At 54.4% G+C, this 20,268-nt stretch overlaps 2 protein-coding genes across 6 annotated transcripts in view; one reads left to right on the top strand and one right to left on the bottom strand.

The window, feature by feature from the left end:
* Nucleotides 1–1,413, top strand: part of ACTN4 (actinin alpha 4) — a 72,566-nt gene extending 71,153 nt beyond the window's left edge. For all 5 annotated transcript variants that reach the window (XM_067718508.1, XM_067718506.1, XM_067718507.1 and 2 more), the window contains one exon: nt 44–1,413. In XM_067718508.1, coding sequence (XP_067574609.1) covers nt 44–202 — 159 coding nt within the window. In that variant the 3' untranslated portion in view covers nt 203–1,413. The remainder of the gene's footprint in view (nt 1–43) is intronic.
* CAPN12 (calpain 12) lies at nt 361–12,781 on the bottom strand. Its single transcript, XM_067718510.1, is given in 24 exon segments — nt 361–1,867; nt 1,948–2,006; nt 2,103–2,241; nt 4,856–4,930; nt 5,478–5,540; nt 5,630–5,700; nt 6,076–6,133; nt 6,673–6,732; nt 6,811–6,853; nt 7,031–7,101; nt 7,104–7,244; nt 7,441–7,452; nt 7,908–8,022; nt 8,024–8,126; nt 8,208–8,371; nt 9,008–9,082; nt 9,153–9,238; nt 9,311–9,385; nt 10,490–10,658; nt 11,531–11,664; nt 11,849–11,967; nt 12,151–12,220; nt 12,520–12,636; nt 12,638–12,781. Coding segments are annotated over 24 exon segments (2,187 nt in total). The 3' UTR covers nt 361–1,843.
* Between the last annotated feature and the right edge of the window lie 7,487 nt (nt 12,782–20,268).

The raw sequence follows: 20,268 nt of genomic DNA, 5'->3' as shown, positions 1-20,268 counted from the left end.
CCAGGGCTGGGCGTGACCCAGATTCCCGCCCTGCCGCCCCCAGAACTTCATCACAGCCGAGGAGCTGCGGAGAGAGCTGCCCCCCGACCAGGCCGAGTACTGCATCGCCCGCATGGCCCCATACCAGGGCCCTGATGCCGTGCCCGGGGCCCTCGACTACAAGTCCTTCTCCACAGCCCTGTACGGCGAGAGCGACCTGTGAGGCCCCCACCAGAGAAACCCTGACCAAACACCCCTCCTCACAGCCTCCAGGAGGGGCTGGGGGAGCTTTTCTGCCCCACCCCACCCCCCCACTGCAAGGGCACCCCCTGGCCCCGCTCCTCTGACTCTGTATCTATGCAAAGCACTCTCTGTCAGTCCTTTCTGGGCGGGAGTGGGGTGGGCAGGGAGGGGCTGGGGCAGGCTCTCTCCTCTCTCTTTGTCAGTGGGCCAGGAGGATCTCCCCCTCCCCCTGGACGGGTGTGAGGGAGGCTTCCGGGGTCAGCGCTTCTGGTCTGGTAAATATATATGATGTGTTGTTTTGTTTTGTTTTTTTAACTCTGTGGAGGGGACAGTGGATCCTCACAGTAAAACAGGCCCCCTCCAAGCCCTAGAAACGCCCACCCCTCACCACCCCCCTGGTCCATTTCTTCTCCCCTGAGGTCCCTTCAAGGCCTCCCACATCCAGGCCAAAGCCCGACGTGCCTTGTCCAGGAACCGCCCGGGCCTGCGATGGGCCCCGTAGAGGGTGCCACAGCTGCCCGGCAGGAAAGAGGACCAGCCTGCTCCCTGCTCCCTTGTCCCCTCCCCTCACTTGGCATCGCCAGGAGATGAGGGGGTTCAGCTCAGTCCCCCCTCTTCTGCACCAGGAGTGGGGTTGGGCAGACCAGCCTCCCACCCTCACCCCCAGCCAGCCCCCACCTTGCTTTGTCTGGACCTGCGTATCTCTCAGATTTTCTAAGGACCCCCTCCACCGGCAAAAAAAGAAAAAAGAAAAAAAACACACACACAAAACACACACAAAAAAAACACACAAAAATCCACAAAAAAAAAAACTATGAAAAAAAACTTTCAGAGAATTACTATTTACTTTATTAACTTACGGATTTATTATATAAATATATATTCACCTAGCAGCATATCTTCGCCGCCTCTTGCTCTCATAATGAAGACATAGCTGATTTGCTCCCCTCCCCCAGCCCCTTACTGATTTCTCTGATGTCTGCCGTGGGTGTGGGTCTCTGGGGACCCCCCCTCCCGAGGCGGAGGGTGGGCTGCTGGCCTAGCTGCCTGTTAGTGGATGGTTTCACTCCACCACCTCCCCCCCCCCCTTTTTTTTGAGTTTATTCCGATTGATTATTTTTTTTCTCGGTTTCTGGATAAACCACCCTTCTGGGGACAGGATAATAAAACATGTAATATTTTTAAGAAGGATTCCTACAGTGTCCTCTGTTTTTCTATCTGTTCTCCACCTCTTAGGAGAGCGATGATAGAGCACCTCTTGCCAGAGTGAGGTGGGGCGTGGGAGTGCCCCGATCCCTGTTCCCATGAGTGTGTGAAAGTAGGAGTGCTGTTGGGGACCCACTCCAGGTCACGCACTGTTGTAAGCGTGTAACGTGGGCTAACTCGTGCAGCCTGCATGAGAAAGGTGCTGTTACCATGCCCGTTTACCAGAGAGGTGCAGTGACTTGCCCAGTGTCACCCAGCTGGTGAGTGGGGGGGCCGGAAGTCAGCTCCAGGCAGGCTGGCTCCCAAGGCCACACTCTGAATCACTGCTTAACATCAGGGCATCAGCCCCCTTCCTGTAGAGGAAACCCTGGTCCGGGCTGGGAGAAGGGTAAGGCAGGGCTCCCAGGCTGAGGTCCTAGAAGATGGCCACCTCCATCCACTGAGCGAGAGGAAACAGCAGGCATGAGGCAGGGGACTCCTGACACTCCCGTGCCACCCCTCCCTGCAGCCCAGGCTCACCTGTCTGTGGGTCAGGCAGACGACCCCCTCGCCCCCATCCAGGTGCTGGCTGCAGTGGCCTGTCAGAGAGGGGCAGGGTGCGCGCCCACCTCCCTGGTCCACCTACTATGGAGACATCCTCCCCCTGTCCCACCAGTGCCAGGGATGACACTCACGGAAGAGGCAGATGAGCTGGGCCACGCAGGACGCCAAGTGCTTGAAGTCCACGCGCAGACGGCTGTCCCGGTAGCAGCTAGTGAGGGCCTGGGTCAGCTGGTTGTTCAGGTGGAAGCCCGGGGGAGGCCGCCTCTGAGCCTGGGCTGCCCCGGGAGCCCCACCTCAGGGTCATACCCCCCCTCCGACTCCCCAGGGAAGGCAGACACCAGGGGGGCCTGGTCCCACCTCTCTAGTCCCAGCTCTGCCTCATCCCAGCCGTGAGGCCACGGGCAGCTCCCTTCACTTCTCTGGGCTTCAGTTTCCTTATCTGTCAAATGGGGACTATGATAGCCCTGACCCTGTAAGGTCGTGTGAAGATGTTATATGTAGAGAGCTTAGGGCAGTGTCTGGCCCATCATAACTACTGTATTATTATTCCTTTAAACTCTGCAGGATTTCTGCCAATAGACACTAGAGGATATTTCTGTGCAGCAAAGCATTTTTGTCAGCCCCGTATGATGTCAATTTCTTGATGTTCCAGACCAGGGGCGATTTCTGGAGTTCAGAAATCACCTCCGATGAGGAATCGTCCCACAGAGGCTTTTAAAAGCCAGTCCTTGTGAAAGCCCTTACCTCGGTTACTGGGCCCTAGTGACCATGACCTCCTGGTTACCCCTCCCCAGGGCCCCTGTTGTCCCCAGCTGCCTGGTGGCCTGCACAGGCTGCACCTCATCTCCTGTTCCGCACCTCCCTCTCCTCTACTTGACCTTGGGTTTTGCCTTGCCTTCTTTGCACTTGATGTTCCCTCTGCCCAGAACACCACGTCCTCTCTCAGCCCGGAGTGTTCCTACTCTGATACACGCCTCCTCCAGGAAGTCCTCTCAGATACTCAGCCCCCAGCAAGCAGCATGAAGCCCCTCCTCTGGGGTCCCACAGCTCATGTCCCTGCCCTGAGCCCTCTGGGCCTCCACGTCCCTGCCCTGAGCCCTCTGGGCTGTCACTGTCTTTGGTGGGTCTGGCTGCGCCTGCACTGGGCAGGGGAGTGAGTGGTGGGTGAGGTCCAGGAAGGGCTTCTGGTCACCACTGAATCCCCAGCACCAGCCAGCACAGGGCCTGGAGCAGAGCGGGGCTCAGGGGGTGCTTGTGGAGCAGAGGATAGGATTGGATCGGAGCAGGTTCTTTCTCCTGTCCGTCCCCCCAGCCCAGGATTGCCTAGGTCTCCGGACCTTGCTCCCAGCTGGCCCGCTCCCTGGTATTCCCTCCACCATACACACCACCTTTCCCTTGCCTGTCAGCTCCAGGCTCACACACAAGTCCCTGACCCTGGACTTGCCTCTCCCTCCTCCCTCTCATACATATTTAAGAATTTTTAAAGAGCTGTTCTCCCAAGGCCTCGTGGGGCTCTCCTGTCTTCCTCCACCGATCTCCTCTCTGACCACCTCCCCCTCCCCACTTGGCTCCAGCCACACTGGCCCCCTGTCATCTCCATCACTGGGCCCCTCGTTCACTCCGCTGCCTCCACACCAGCCTCCTCAGGGCCTTTACACTGACTTTCCCCAGCTGGACCGCTCTTCCCCAGAGTCCCCAAGGCTCACTCCTTCCGGTCTCTGCTCACACATCACCCAAGTGAGGCCTTCCCTGACCGCCATGTCTCAACCCACACCTCACGCTCTGCGGGTCCCAGCACCATGGCCTGTTTCCTTTTGCCACTGTAGGACTTCTCACCATCTGCGCAAGACGTTCTGCTTGTTCTGTGTCTGCACCATCAGCACGTCAGCCCCTTAGAGCGCTCCTCTGCCTAGGCTAACACCAGGCTTGTACCAGGCACTCGGGCATACCGCGTGAACAGTACAGCCTTCCGCCTTCCGCCACCCTCTCTCGCCTCTGCTTCTGCCTACCTGGGACTCTTGTTTCTCAAGCTCACATCTCCCAATCTTCTCTCTGACTTCATCTCCCCCCTGTCTTGAGTTCCCTTTTCCTGCACCTCCCTGCACCTTTGACTTCCCCCCTCAGGGTCTCCCCCTGCCTCTCAGACTCTGGGTCACATCACCCCCAGCCCCCCATCTCCCCATGTCTCACCCTTCCCTTTGCTGTGGCAGATGAGCCCTGCGGTGGGGTGGGGGTCTGGGAGTTCTGTGTCTGATCCCAGACCACACCCCGTCCATGCAAGGTGGAGTGGGGGACAGATCACATGCACTTTTCCAACTGTATAGCCCAGGGAAAAAGTTGCTCTCTGACTCTGTTCATTGGCTAGGATTTTTGGGCTCCCACACAAATGGAATGGGGCTGTTCTACGTCTCCTGGAAGAACTCAGCCTTTCAGTGGGAGCCTTCCTCTGGGTACTCTGGCATGTTGTCATGGAAGCTGCATTCCCCAGCACTAAACCCTGTGGGCTCCATTCCACAGGCTCCTCCTGGCCACCCTGTGTATTAGCCATTTTACAGAGAGGGAAATGGAGGCTCCAGGCACCCAGGGCCACCCAAGGAGTCCAGGAGTCCAGGACATTCTACCATGAGGTCCTGGGAGCTGGGGCCTCTCAGACACCAGCACCCACGCCCCCCTTCCCCTCCCAGGAGGGCCGCACTCCCTCCCTCAGTGCCCTCCTCCCCACACACAGAGGATTCTCCCCTTTGGGCCTCTCTCAGGGTCACCCATTTCCTGCCAAGAGTGGGCAACTGAGGTGTGGGCTTTGTGGATGGCGGGGGAGGAGTACAGGGGAGGAGGGGGAGCAGATCTGTCCCCAGGATCCCACAGGACCTCTGTCCATACCCACTGCGTTCAGGGCCAGCCTCAGTTCATAGGAGTTCATGGTTCCGGAGGCGTCCTCACCGAACTTGTCAAATGTGGCCTGGGCAGGGAGGTATTGGTCAGTCCCACCCCCAGGCCCCTAGGCACCCTGAAGGAGGCTGAAAGTGGGTCTTGGAGCCAGAGAGCCTGAGTTCCCACCCACCTCCCTTTCTTCCTGGCTGCCCTGTGCAAGCAGCTTAACTACTTTGGGTGTCTGTTTCCCATTCGGTAAATTGGGAATAACAGTACCAGCAGTAACAAGGGTGTTGTGAGGACAAGGTGATATTCTCACCACAAAGGGCTTAGGGAGGGCTCAGTGAACAGTGGCTTACCACTTGCAGTGTGGGGAGACCTGGGACCATCTCCTCACGGGGAGCCAGAGCAGGGGCGGGGCGGGGCATTATCGCCTCCCAGTGACAGACAAGTAGAGGGACAACAAAGGGGTGTATGGGGCAGGGATATCCCAGCCAGATGCCTCCAGGTTGGCGTGGTGTGGTCAAGTTCCCCTTCTCCCCTGGGGCCCTGCTAGCCCACAGAGCACCTATGCCCATGTTAGTAAAGGTGCCTCTCCCTCCAGAAGGAGGTGCCCTGCCCAGCCCCCATCTTACCTGCCACTCCAGGAGGTGGCCCCAGAGCTGCTGGAAGTGGTACAGGTCGAGGCTTCGCCCATGCTGGGGATGCGGCATCTGGTTAAGGTCAATGTCCCCAGAAGGGAAGAGGAGGCCATCCTCCGTACCCAGGCAATGCCCCCATCATATACCCCAAAACGCTGCAGCAGCTGCTCCCAGGTCCTGAGCCCGATTTCTCTGGGAGTCCGTGCATGGGCCCTGGCTACAGGGAAAAAAAAAAGGTACTTTCTGCGTACTGGCCATTAGTATAAGTGCTAGGAATTATTGTTATCCTCAATAATCCTTTCTGAAACTGAGGTGCAGAAAGCCATGGGACTGCTGGAAACTAGTAGAGCTGGGATTTGAACCCAGGCACGGGGCTCTGGGTCTGTGCTCAGGACAGTTACACTTCCATAAAGGAAGATGGGCTTATACGTGGCCATGGCCTTGGCCACGGGTCCTATCACAGAACCCACAGGTCTGGCTACAGGGGAGATGCCAGCAGGCTGAGCCCAGGGTTCCCATGGCCTGACTCCCAGAAGCATCGTGGATTAACACACATGGGGGCTCCGGAGTCCACTCTTGGTCCCTAACTCACCAGGCTCCAGGGCAATGCTTAATAAGGTCTGGAGCTGAGGGGTACTGAGTTCTTCCTCCTGGTAAGGAGAGAGCCGGTTGTGAGCCTGCACTCGGGCAGTCATTCAGCAAAGAGCCCTGGGCCGCCCAGACAGTATGCTGGGTGGTGCTGGGACACAGCAGGGACTGAGAGAAGCCCAGGCCTGCCCTCTCAGAGCTCCTGGTCCTGGAAGGGAGTGAGACCTGTCCCCAGAGTGGTCAGGGCTGCAATGGGGAAGCATTGGGCTGCGGGAGCCCACAGAGGACAAGCAGCTGACCAGCCTGGGGGAGGGTCAGGGCACGTTGGAAAGATAAGGCCTTAGCCTGGCAGGGGTTGTGAAGGGAGAGAAAGCAGTCCAGGGGGAGGGTACGGACTGAGCAAAGGCTCTGAGGCAGGGAAGAGCTGTGAGCATTTTGAGAAAAGAAGCTCATGAGATTTAAGCACAGACAGACTGAGAAATCAAAGCAAAATGAGATGTCTAGGATGAGGGAGAAAGGGAGGGAGGGGTACATGGCGAGGGGAGGGGAGGGGAGGGGAGGGGAGGGAAGGGACCCCCTTAGCCCTGCCCCATCTCCTCACCTCTCCTGCCAGCTCCTGAAACAGCTGCTGCATCTCTAGCTCCAGGGGAATGTAGGGGACCTGTGGGGTAGGGGGTGTTTAGTTCTGGCCCCCCAGCACACACACACCCTCGCACCCCTTCCCAGAGCAGCGCCTCACCATGAGGGCACGCAGGTCGGCGCTGATCACATCATCTACCTCCCTGCAAATTACAGACGGGAGATGGGGGGAGGGGACTGCTCACCCCGCGGCTGGGGATATGGGCCGCGCGGGGTCTCAGCTGAGGCTCGGGTGGGGTCTAGGTGGGATCCTGGGGGCGCTGGGCTGACCCAGGCGCGGGGCAGGGGATCCCGGGGCGGAGCAGGGGATCCCGGCTCACACTGCGGTGTGGCGACGCTCGGAGAACACGCGCAGCGTGAAGTCGACCTCGTCGGCGGCGCGGGCGGCGCGGCGCTGGGTACCACCAGATAGTGGCCGGGGCGCAGGCGGCAGCGGTGGCTCACGTCGTGGCGGGCACAGAAGGGCGAGCGGTCGGCGCGCAGCAGGCCCCGCAAGAGCGCGCGACTGCGCGGGGAGTCCCACAGTCCCAGCAGCTGGGGGGCAGGGCGGCGTGACCACCGCCGTCCAAGTTCACCCCACCCAGCCTCCGACCCACTGCATCCTCCACACCGCCCTGTCCAAACCCACTGGTCACCCATCACCCCAAGCGCGTCCCAGGCCCCCAGGTTGTCCCAGCTGCTGGGGCTGGCTCAGAGATGGATGGAATCTGGGGTCCTACCTGATACCCACCTCCTCTGGGATCTGTAAGAAGGAAGAGCAAGGGGAGTCAGGGCCAGGCAGAGGCAGCCACCCCTCAGAGTCCCCCCTCTCCGGCTCCCTCCACACCCCTCCCTCTCTTTTCTTCCCATCCCACCCCTTCTAAAGCCCCTGCCCCAGCCCCTCCGGACCCCTCCCTCCCATCTGTGCCCTCTGCTCCTCGGTCCCCTCCCTGATCCTCAACCTTTCCTCCAGCCCTTTCTCTGTCTCCTTTCTGACCCCTCACCCCTCACCCCTCTACCCTTCTGACCCCCAGCCTCTCCCTCTGCGCCCTCCCTAGCCCTTCAGTGTCTCCTTGACCCCCACCTCCGATTTCCTCAGCTGTCTCCTGACTCTGACCCTCGGCCCCCATCCTCTACCCTCTCAGATCCCCCCTTTGGCCTCCTGCACCTCCATGCCTCTGTGTTCCCCCCATTGCCTCTTCCAGCCTGGGGTCCCACCTGGAGCACGTGGAAGCCCACAGTCAGGTATGTGAGGCCCTGGGCCCTCAGGGGCCGCCGGTTGCGCTGGATGGGTGACAGAAGCACAGTGCATTTGGGGGTGCGCCCTCCAGTGGGGGCCCTGCGCCCCTGCTGCCCCCCAGCCCTCCCAGGGCCCCTCGTCCTCCTCCTCAGGCTCCAGCAGCGTCAGCCAGAACTGGGGGTGAGTCCAGAAGGTTTCTAGTAAAGGACAAAGAAACAGGGTTACCCAGCCTGCCACGGCCCCCCTTGCTTGCCTTTAGGGGACCCTCCAGGCCTCACTGGCACGAGGCTGGCCCTGGCCAGAGTTGAAGCCGCGTACCCAGCGGCCTTGGAAGGTGTGGACGTGCCTGCCGCCTCCAGCCGGGCTGCGGACCAGCACCTCAGGGCTCAGCGAGCAGACCTGGATGGTGGCGAAGTGGCAGAGGAAGTCCTGCAGCTCCATCCTGGACGGTGGCCGGCAGTCAGACCCTGGCCCGGCCCCCACCCCAAATAGCTCATGACCCCCCAAGTCACAAAGCCCCTAAATTCCTTAAATGTCGCCAAGTACACTTCAGTCCCCCAAATAATACATGTCTCCAGAAATTAGAGCCCTAATTAGAGCTCAAATTAGAGCCCTCCAGCTCCCTCAGATTTCTCCAAGTCCTCAGAAATGCCCTGCAAATAGCCAAGGTCCACAAACTTCCCCCAGATATGGTCCAATTGCCTTCAACCCCCAAATACCAAGACCCTCAGATTCTCTATTACCAGTAAGTACCCTTCAGCCCCTCAATATTGCCAAATCTCAAGAAATGCCCCAATGTCACCAAGCCTCCCTCAACTGCCCTAAATATTACCCATCCCCCTTCAACCCTCCAAAGATTACTATGCTTCCAAGTTCCCTAATGTTACTGCTAATTCTAATTCGACTCCGCGAAATAGAACCCAACTCCCGAATTACCACAGACATGGACAGTTTCTCCCCCTTAGGACCCACCCCCATGAACTTCTCCCATGTCCCTTCAAGCGGGACTTGCCCCCTCCCTGACCCTGCTGGCCTGGCGCCCCTCCCCGAAGCAGACCGGGGACCCTGCCCCACTCACCAGAACTCACCATCCTCCTTTTTCACCAGCAAGGCATCTCGCCACTCAGCGGGGAGCACGTCCCAGCATGGGCATCTGGGGAGACGGAGGTGTAAGGGGTGGGCAGGTGGGACCGAGCCACCCACCCACCCCATATCCATCCCACCTATCACTCCAGGCCCCAGGCCACTCCACTCGGCCCTGTGGGCTCCGCAGCCGCAGCAGACGCACGTTGGTGAAGCCCCATGGCACCTAAGGGAGACGTGGTCAGTGGGGGTTTGGTGCTTGGACACCCCCTGCCAGCCCACCCTGGGGGTTCCTCACCTTGTGTGTGCCTGTGACTGAATATGCATGTCCCTTCACCAGCCCGTCTTCTGTACGGTACTCGCCCCGATCACTCTAGGAAGAGGACAGGACAGTGAGCCATAGCAGGGGACAGAGCTCCCCTCTGCATCCCCACCTCCTTTCACCAAAGCAGGAGTCACCCAGAGCACCTAACTGAACGGCACCAGGCTCTGAGAGGGGCTGGGAGTTGGCAAGTGAAGGCAAGAGAAGGAGAGAGAGGCAGATGGAGACAAGAGACCAAAACAGATTTAAAGAGGAGAGACATATGACTTCCCTGGTGGCGCAGTGGTTAAGAATCCGTCTGCCAACGCAGGGGACACGGGTTCAAGCCCTGGTCTGGAAAGATCCCACATGCCGCGGAGCAACTAAGCCCTTTGCCACAACTACTGAAGCCCGTGCTCCTCAACAAGAGAAACCACCGCAATGAGAAGCCCGCGCACCACAATGAAGAGCAGCCTCTGCTCACCGCAACTAGAGAAAGCCCGCGTGCAGCAACGAAGACCCAACACAGCCAAAAATAAAAATAAATAAATAAATTTATTTTTAAAAAATTTACTAAAAATATAAATAAATAAAGAGGAGAGACACGGGGACAAAGAAAGATACAGAACAGAGAGGAAAAGAGGTGGAGAAATGCAAAAGACACTCAGTAACTGAGTAGAGGATTAAATAAATGAATGAACGAATGAGTTAGACTGACTCAGTGAATGAATATGTGATTGGGTCACAGATGGACATATGACCCAAACTGAGCCCATGAAAAATCAGTCCTGAGACTTTTGTTGAAATTCTCAGAAAGAGGCACTTTTTTTTTCACACACACACATCCCCTGGGGGGCAGTAGGAGGAACCTGCAGCTGTGGGGCCCACTTTTGTGCCCATGAGAGGAAAGCCTGCCTGTGAGTGAATCTAACCCAGAAGCAAGAACAGAAAAACACATTCACAACAGCCACTAAGCACCTGGATCCAGCTGTGCCTGAAGCTTCATTAGTCATGAGAGCAAATAAATGTCCTTTTGACTTGCTGGCATTAGGTTTGTGAGAGACAATAAGCCAGCAGTGAAAGCAGAGGGGAGAAAGACCCAGGACACCGCCCCTCTCTAGCTGTGACTGCACTCTGGTCCTGGCGGGGGTCTTCATGGGAGTCTGACTCTCTCACCAGGGCAGCGGCTCCCACGAGGGACCCCTCGGCCAGGGCATGGCGCAGGGTAGAGAAGAGGCCTGGAGTGTCCTGCCTCAGGTAGAGCACCTCGCCCACACCGCCTGTGAAGTCCACGAAAGCCTCATTCATGTGGCCGCCTCGCATCACCCCATAGGAGCCATGGAGCCTGTGGAAGCAGGTCTCGGGTGGGGTGTCTGAGGCATCGGCGAGTATCTTGGGCAACCATGGGAATGTGGGGGGCCTCTGTCTCATGCTGTGAGGTCCCAAGGGCTATCCCCCAAATTGGCAGACTCTTAAGGAGGGTGCACTTGGTAGGCACTGAGAAATTTGGCTGGTGGCTCTGGGGGCCACCAGGACTGCATGATTTGGGGGTCACAGAAGAGCTCTGTCAGAATTCTGGGCATCCTGGGGTCTGTGTCTGACACTGAGTCTGTGGGAGATGTCTGCTTTGCGGGGTGATCCCTAAGGGGTTTGTCAGGGATTTCAGAGCTGCAGAATAGGGAAAAGTGAAGATTTAAGGGTCCCAGGATTACACCCAATATTTTAGAGGTGTCTTGGGTTTCTCAAGGGATCAGGAGAGATTGTCTGAGGTTACAGGTCCCCCAAGGGGACTGCTTAGACTTGGTGGCTCCGGGGCCTCATACGAGATTTCAGTCTCCTTCAGAATTAAGAGTGTTCGGTTGGTATCTGGGAATATTTTGTGTGAAATATCAATGGAGGGGGACTTCCTTGGTGGTCCAGTGGTTAAGCCTCTGTGCTCCCAATGCAGGGGGCACGGGTTCAATCCCTGGTCAGGAAACTAAGATCCCGCATGCCACAAGGCACGCCCCCCCAAAAAAAAAATCAGGGAGGTGTTTATGATTTGGAGGTCCTCAGGCGAGGGTATGACATGAGGGTCCTGTGGGCTTACCTTGGTTTGAGATCTTTGGTGGGGTGTCTAGAGGATCCCAGAAGTCGGGGGTGCTCCGGGCGTCCCCTGTGGCTTGGGGCCTGCTGGCTGGGACTTGGGGCTGCCCCTGGTGGCGTCGGGGTCTTTACTTGGCGTAGGCCTTTTCCAGGAGTGGGTCCCAGAACTCGTTCCTCTGATCCGAGCGCACGAACATCAGCTTCCCCTCACGCACAGGCAGCCTGTCGTCCACCACGACGTCCACCCAGCAGCCAAACTACCAGAGCTGGTGGGAGAAGGGGAGGGGCCTGGGCTCGGCTTCCCACCTCCAATCCTGCTGGGCCCCAACCTCTGGCGCCTGACCCTGCTGTACCAGTCCGGAAATTACAGCCCCGTGGGGACAGTGTCAACTATGAAATCCATGTCACTCTGGGGGAAACTGAGGCATGAACAGAGGAACCGAGCTTTACCTGGAAGTGGAAGACGCCTGCGTAGCCATCTTGGAAGCCCTGTCCCGGGGAGACCACCTGGGACAGGAGTCGTGGGTACAGAGTGATGGAGGCAGCGGCTGCAAGAAACCAGCTGTTACCTGGCAGGAGAGGCTGGGATTGGGGGAGGGTGGAAAGAGGGAGACCGAGGCACCAGGAGAGGAGAGCCTGAGAGGGAGGGGGAGGGGCAGGGACAGGGCAGGGGGAGGCTGAGGGCGGAGCTGTCGGGGTCCCCACTGAAACCTGCCAGATCTGGGGGCTCAGCAGGGGTTCAGTGGTCTCACCCAGACTCCCCTGACACACGTCTGTTCCGCTCATGTCCTCACAGATGAACTGGGGCTTAGCGCAAAACTCCTGGAGGAGATGGGGGAATCCAGACCTCAGCCAGGAAGGGGAGGGAAGAAGCAGCTGGGGGGTCAGATGCCCGGGCCCCCTCCTGCCCTCGCGGCTCTGGAGTAATGAGCGCCTCCAACCCCATGAGAGGCTTGTGAAACCTGTGGGCAGCCGTTTGGCTTCCCTGGGCCTCCCCTGACCCAGGATTGCTGAACCTGCTCTGAGCTGGTCCCACAGTGACACCTCCTCCCTCAGACCAGGAGCACAGCCCCCAGCCTCCTTCCTCAGACCCGGGAGCCCAACCCCCATCCCCACATTACATGGGGCCTCTTCCATTCCACCCCTTTGGCCTTCTCCGAGTCGGGCCCCAGCTGGTCATAGCCAAGGGCATCAGGGCCAGCAGGGAAGTAGGGCATCAGGGCCAGCAGGGAAATAGGGATCTCGGAACAGGATCCCCTCATCCAGGCAGGCTGCTTGGATTGCTTTGTAGTTCTGGCCCCGAGAGGGCTTTGGGCCCTTGGTTCCAGGCCCTGCCTCCTGGTTCACCAGCTGGATGGTGACTCTCTTTCTGCCACACGCCATCCGGACACTGTGGGCTCACAGGCCGGATCTAGGCCCTTTAACCTCCTGAGTCATGGGGGTGGGGCCTCCCCTCCATCTGAGCCCAGATGGGGGTCTTTAGGCAGAGAGGAACCTTCCCTCGTTAATACTAATTGATGGTTTGGTGTGCAGGGAGCAAGGATGCCTCTTCAGTGTTTTCCTCCTCAGGGCGTGGGGCCTTCAGCTGTGGCCAGGGTAGCAGCTTAATTGGCTTGGCCAGCAGCAGGAGGGAAGGTGGGCAGAGCTGAAGGAGGACCGGCTGCTGCTGTGGGAGTGCCTAGAAGGAGGTCAGTGTGGGCGGTGCATCTCTACCAGCTTGTCCCTGCAGGCCTCCCTCTGTGGGGTTGAGAAGGGCAGGGATGGGGAGAGAGGCATCTTTTTTTTTTTTTTTTTTAGTGCCTTTGATCTGCCTTTTTTATAGCCTGCTTTATCCTGGAGGGAGTTATTTTTACTGCTGTATCTCTCTCTCTCTGTCTCTCCATCTGACAGTTTCTCTCTCTGCCTGCCATTGTTATCTCTCTTCTCTATCTTGACCTCACTGTCTCTGTCCATCTCTCTGGTCTCCTTTTGTCTTTCTCCATTTTTTGTTTATCTGTACCTGTATCTCTCTCTGTATCTCCCGCTGTCTCCATCTCTCTCTCTCTCTCTCTCTTTTTTTTTTGGCCGGGCTGCGTAGCATGTGGGATCTTAGTTCCCAACCAGGGATCGAACCCACGCTCCCTGCATTGGAAGCATGGAGTCTTAATCACTGGACCGCCTGGGAAGTCCCTCCATCTCTCTCTTTATATCTCTTCTTGTGTCTCTTTTTCTCTCTGTGTCTTTCTTGTATGTGCCTCACTCTCTGTCCCTCTCCATTTTTCTCCCTGTCCCTGTAACTCCTCAGTCACCCAAAGTGGGACCCCCATCTCTCCCCTCCCCGACAAGGCAGACCTCAGCCTGGTCGCCCCAGGCAGAGCTGACCTGGAGGGGCCGCTCTGCACCTACCTGTCCTGGGCTGGGGCAAGGCCCACCGGTGACTATGACACCCCATCCTGCCCACCTGTGGCTCAGGGTTCGGTAGAATAGTATTTCCCCAAAAGGATGCTGTAGCTGATTCTGGTGGTGGAGCGGCTGGAAGAAGGACCTTGGTTCTTGTCTTCTTTGAAGAAAGAATTCAGCAAAGAGACAAAGATTACGAAAAAGATAAAAGCGTTTATTAGAAGCAAAGTACACGTGGCAGAGCCACAGAGGTTGCACACAATAGGGGCAGCTTAGGTTGCTTTTATAGGGGCAACTTTCCGGGTTTTTTTTCTGACCAATCATCTCCATATTTGGTCCTGGTGTGGGCACCAATCTCTCAGCCAAGATGGATTCCAGCTGGCATCTTCTCCCTCTTGCCCTTTCCCTAGACTGAGGGCCTTTTCTGAGCATGTTTTGGGCTGGGAAATCCACAAGAACGCACCCAGTCAGGGCCCAATACCTCTGCTGGTATCCCATCTCGAAGCAGCAGGAGACCAGCCGCAACTGCTCACCCGGGGGCCTATCTCCTACCTCAAATCCCTCCCGAGAGATGTGGACTCAAAAACATCTTATTGGGAGGCTGAAGGGCAATGGTTCATCTTCTGTAGCTTCTTCAGGCTGACACTGGGTTCATAGACCCGACCTCATCGGGGCCATGGAGCTCTTACCTTGCCTTGTTCGGGGCCCCAGGGCAACTTCCGCTGTTATTCCGGCAGGACTGGTTTCAGGCAGTGGATGCAATCCCTGCATCGCCATCATCTTGAATTGCTGTAACCTGGAAAAAGCAAACTTAACAAGCAGGTTAAAAAAGCAAGCGCTGAAGATCAGCCTTCGAGCAGGCCCTTGCTTTTCCCATTGATCTGCCTTAGCCAGGGTCAAGACAAAGGGCTGCCCTAGGCCCACCCTTAACCCTAATATAGCCCCAAGGGGGCCCAGAAGGTCTCACCCCAGTAGTAGGGTAGGACACTAAGGAACAACTAGAAAGCCATGTGAGATCAAACACTGTTCAAACCGGCAAGCGAGGGGCCCAGGGAAGTAATGCGCTCAGGCTTTCTGTCAACACCAGTTAACTGTGCAACTTTTAGAGGAAAGAGGCCCAGCATGAGAAATCAAGACAGAATAAGTGGCTCCCGTATCAATTTAAAAACTCCATCTTCTTACCTGCCACATCAAGGACCACCTGGGGCTCCTCGACAGAGACAGACAGCTCGTGAGGGGGCATGGGGGAGCCGCCAGAATCCCTGGGACCGCCTCAGTTGTCCAGCATGGCCATCTGGAGCAGAGCCGCCTTTCCCCTTCAGGACTGAGGGCACGCCCATCTCCAGAGACCGGTCTCTTTGCAGACTGGGCGTGGCCTGGGGGCGCTCCTGGCATTTACAGGCCCAGTGGCCAGTTGACTTATATTTGAAGCATTCCCTCTTGTTGGTTTTACCTCGAGACTGATGGTTGAACCTAGACTGAGGCCTTCTCTGCGCATGTGTTGGGCTGGGAAATCCACAAGAATGCACCCAATCAGGGCCCGATGCTCCCGCTGGTATCCCATCTCAAAGCATCAGCAGGAGACCAGCTGCAGCTGCTGAGTCTGGGGCCTATCTATCTCCTACCTCAGAGCCATTGGAAGAAATGGGAGAAATAGGTTTCAAGTGGCCGAAACTCACCAGTTTTCATCCCCACAGCCCTTCCACACTCAGCAGGGGGGTCTCCCGCCCCAGCAGAGCCTTGTCTCCTCTGTGATACTAGATGTCCCTCAGCCCTCTGGCATCTTTCCCTCCAGATGGACAAACAGATATTGTCTGTGCCTCCCGGCTGTGTGGCCACAAAAAGGAGGTTATAAACAGGTTTTCTTCCTATAGAATTGCAAAGACCAACCCTCCACGTGAGGCAGGTGACAGGGTTAGGAGTCAGAGGGCCTGGGTTCAAATCTCAGAGCTGCCACTCAGAACTGTGTGTCGTGGGCAAGTCACTTATCCTCTCTGTGCCTCAGTTTCCTCATCTTTACAATGGGGGTAATAATAAGACCTATCTCTGGGTGTTGTTGTGAGAAACATATGAGTCGATATGTGAGACATGTTCAGAACAGTGCCCGACACACAGTACTTGCTCAATGAACGTTCTATGTCATGACTACGTCCTGTGATCCCATCTATGGTCACCTATCATCACCGGCTTTGGCTGCTGTCTCTGCCATTTCTACAGTCACTTCCACCATCCCATTATCTGTTCTCCATGTTCTCACCCCGCGAGGTCACAGCCCTCTCCTCTTTATTTGCCCCAAAGTACCACTAACAGTAGGAGGAAGCTTTTAGTAAAACCTGACATCTCGCAATGATGGATCCTGTCAGATGCTCTGGCCTCCTACCTGCCCCTTCCCCGGCCCCTCCTGCAAGGCCCCTCCAGGCTGCTGCTCTTCCTAGCTGCCTGCCGGCTGCCATGCTTCAGGGCTCTGCTCACAACCCACAAGCAAGTGTTCTCTCGATCATCACTCCCCACATCGCTCCTTGAATCCGGAGTCCCAAATATGCTTTCCCCAGCCAAGGTAAGAAGAACGCATTGATGTTACTGTAGTAGATTCTTTGTGAGCCCAGCACCCCCGACCTCTTTCCGGAATCAGCACCCCCATTATGTTTTGGGGACCCACGGGCCCCTTATTCTCAAGCCCTGTGGCTCTGGTAGGGCTGGCCCCTCCCTCCAGCTCCAGGGAAGTGCATGTGACTCAGAACAGCCAATCAGAGCACGTCAGCCCCTGGTCACGCCCCTCGGTCACACCCCTTGTTCAGTACCTGGGAGTCAGGACAGGGCTTCTATTTCCCTGAGGCCACTAAGCGGACGGCATGTAAGCCCCGAGTGGCTCAGCTCTACCTTGGCTGTGTAGTCCGGAGACCCTGCCTGAGAGTGAGGACAACGCTGAGGGAAGCAGAGCCAGTGGCAAGATTCCCGCGAGCAGACAACCCCTCAATCGGGTGTGCTCAAAACCAGACTTTTACATTAACGGAGTCAATAATTCTCCTCTCTTTTTCCCATTTATTTAATTTATTAATTTATTTATTTATTTATTGATTTATTTATTTATGTCACTAGCAACCAAAAGAAACCTTCCTAATTCAGTTGGCATGATTTCTGCAGCGGTGCGCTAGCCGGAATGTCGAGGACATCGATTCCCTGTGGAGTAAGGAATTCCTTCACTGTCATGGAGTAAGGGGTCTGGTGCCAGTTACTCGGCTTCTACTCCTGCTTCCTTACCTAACCAGCAAAGTAGAATGTTCCTGTTTCATCAAGTTAAGGCTGCACTTGAGCCAAATTAAAAAAACATTTTTTTTTTTTTGCCTGAAATGCTATCATGAAAATGAAAAGACCCACCATAGAGAGCAGGTATTTGTTACACATATAATAACAAATGCTTACTATTTACCGAGCACTTGCTGTGACTGTGCACAAGAGATCTATAGCAGCTATAGCAAAGACCACAGACTGGGGGCTCAAACAACAATGACTATTTCTCAGTTCTGGAGCCTGGGAGTCCCAGATCAGGGTGTCAGCATGGTCAGGTCCTGCTGAGAGCTCTCTTCCAGGCTTGCAAACGGCCATCTTCTTGGTGTATCTTTCCATGGCAGAGAGAGAGCTCTGGTGTCTCTTCCTCTTCTTTTTTATTTATTTTTTTTCATTTGGAAGATCTATAGTTTTTCACTATATTTAATTCTATGTCCCATCTGTTTTTTTTGTTTGTTTGTTTGTTTGTTTTTGTGGGATCTTAATTCCCCGACCAGGGATTGAACCCAGACCCCGGCAGTGAAAGTGCTGAGTCCTAACCACTGGTCCACCAGAGAATTCTCTCTCTTCCTCTTCTTATCAGGGCACTAATTCCATCATGGGGATTCCCCACCCTTATGATCTCATCTGAACCTAATTACCTCCCAAAGGCCCCCACCTCTAACTACCACCACATTGGGAGTTAGGGCTTCAACATATGAATTGGTGGGGAGGGGTACAAACATTCAGCCCATAGCAAAAGGTAAGGTTTATAGTGACCCCATTTTACAGATGAGGAAACTGAGATACAGGGAAGTGTGGTGTTGTGGCCATGCTCTCACAGTTGCACACTCAGGATTTTAATCTGGTGGTCTGGCTTACTGATTATACTATACTGCTTCTCAAAAGGTCAGTATTCAGAATATACAAAGAGCCCCTGTAAATAAACAAGTTGACTCAATAGAAAACGGGCAAAAACATGAATAAGCAGTTGCCGAATAAGCAGCATGGCCAATAAGCATATGCTAATATGCATATGCTAAGGAAATGCTAATTAGAACCATATGAAATACCATTATCCCACTAGATGAGGAAGAAAGTTAAGAAGTCTGAAAATACCAAGTGTTGGCAGGGATGTGGAGCAACAGAAGTGCTGATGGAGAGGTGTAACTTGGTACAAACACTTTAGAAGACAATTTGGCATTACTCAGCAAATGCCTATGCTATAACCCAGCAATTCCACTCCCAGGTATACGTATCCTAAAGAAACGCATGTGACATGTATCCCAGGAGACGTGTTCAAAAACGTTCATAGCAGTATGGTTTGTAATAGCAAAAACCTGAAAACATCTCAAATATCTTTTGTCAGCACAATGAGAAAATTAGGGAAGACTTCACAGAAGTGAAAATTGGATGAACTGCAGATACAGCATGGGTGACCCTTAGAAACATAATGTTCAGTGAAAAAGCAAGCCTCAGAAGAATACCCACAGTATGACACTGTTCTCTAAAAACAGTACCTTTTGTTACAGAAAATTTAAAACACAAACAGAAGCAGACTGAAGGATATAATGAAGCCTCGTATCTTGATCAGCCAGGCTCAATAATTTGTAACTCAAATCCAGCTTCACTTCTACCCCACCCCTCTTGTATAATTTTGAAGCAAATCCCAGACATCATTTCATTTCCTTAGTAAATATTTCAATGTATTTCTCTAAGATAGAAACTCTTAAAGAGAACCATAACCTGAATACCATTGTCACACCAAGAAAATTAACAATAATTCCTTAATATCATCAAATATCCACATTTCCAATTGTCTCATAAATGTAATAAAATTATTAGTAGTTTATTTGGATCAGGACCCAAATAAGGTAGCTTCACTGAAGTTGATTGACATGCCTCTTAAATCGCTTTTAATCTGTAGGTTTCTTTTTTCACCTTACGGAAAATGATGAAAGTTTACTAGATTCTTATACACTATTCAAACAAGGGTGGAAAGTGTCTAAAATACTTTAGTCAACACTGCAAGCTACCAATTTCATCAATAACAGGCCATTTTTAACACCCACTATGTTAATTATTAATAAGCCACTCAATATGCAAATGAAAAGCCATTTCTAACTTTCATCATGCTAATTAGTGAAGTCTCTGGTGTTTCTCAAAGATAGTTGAAGCCCTTGAGGTAATTGCCTATTTGGCTTTTGATCAGATGCTGGCTGACTCTTCTGGAAGTGTGTATTCCACCTTAGGCCAACTGATGGCCCCTGGAGTTTAACTTAAATGAAATATATATTTAAATCGCCCTGTGTCTTAGTGTGAGTTCCTTAAAAACAGACTCCAAGGGACTTCCCTGGTGGTCTAGTGGTAAAGAATCTGCCTTCCAATGTGGGGGACACAGGTTCAATCCCTGGTCGGGGAGCTATGATCCCACATGCTGCAGGGCAGCTAAGCCCGTGTGCCACAACTACGGAGCCTGTGCTGTAGAGCCCACAAGCCAAAACTACTGAGCCCGTATGCCACAACTACTGAAGGCCGCGCGCCTAGAGCCCGTGCTTTGCAAGAGAAGCCACCACAATGAGAAGACCGCGCACCGCAGCGAAGAGTAGCCTCCGCTCACCGCAACTAGAGAAAGCCTGAGTGCAGCGACGAAGACCCAACACAGACAAAAATAAATAAATAAATAATTTTTAAAAATAAATAAATTAATGAATTTTAAAAATGCTGATAAAAATTTTAAAATGTGTATGAATACAAAAAAGACCTACAACAAAGTAATTTTGAAAAGAACAATGTTGCAAGACTTATACTATGTGATTTTTTTTAATAGACTTTTTTAAAAATAGATTTTATTTTATTTATTTATTTTTGGCTGTGTTGGGTCTTTGTTGCTGCACGCGGGCTTTCTCTAGTTGTGGCTAGCAGGGGCTACTCTTCGTTGTGGTGTGCGGGCTTCTCATTGCGGTGGCTTCTCTTGTTGCGGAGCACGGGCTCTAGGCGCGCAGGCTTCAGTAGTTGTGGCACGTGGGCTCAGTAGTGTGGCTCGGGGGCTCTAGCGCAGGCTCAGTAGTTGTGGCGCACAGGCTTAGTTGCTCCATGGCATGTGGGATCTTTCTGAACCAGGGCTCAAACCCATGTCCCCTGCATTGGCAGGCAGATTCTTAGCCACTGCGCCACCCGGGAAGCCCACTATGTGATTTTTGACTTACTATAAAACTACAGAA

Source organism: Pseudorca crassidens, chromosome 20 (genome assembly GCF_039906515.1).
Source record: "Pseudorca crassidens isolate mPseCra1 chromosome 20, mPseCra1.hap1, whole genome shotgun sequence".
Classification (NCBI taxonomy): domain Eukaryota; kingdom Metazoa; phylum Chordata; class Mammalia; order Artiodactyla; family Delphinidae; genus Pseudorca; species Pseudorca crassidens.
This window is presented reverse-complemented; position numbering and strand designations above follow the sequence as displayed.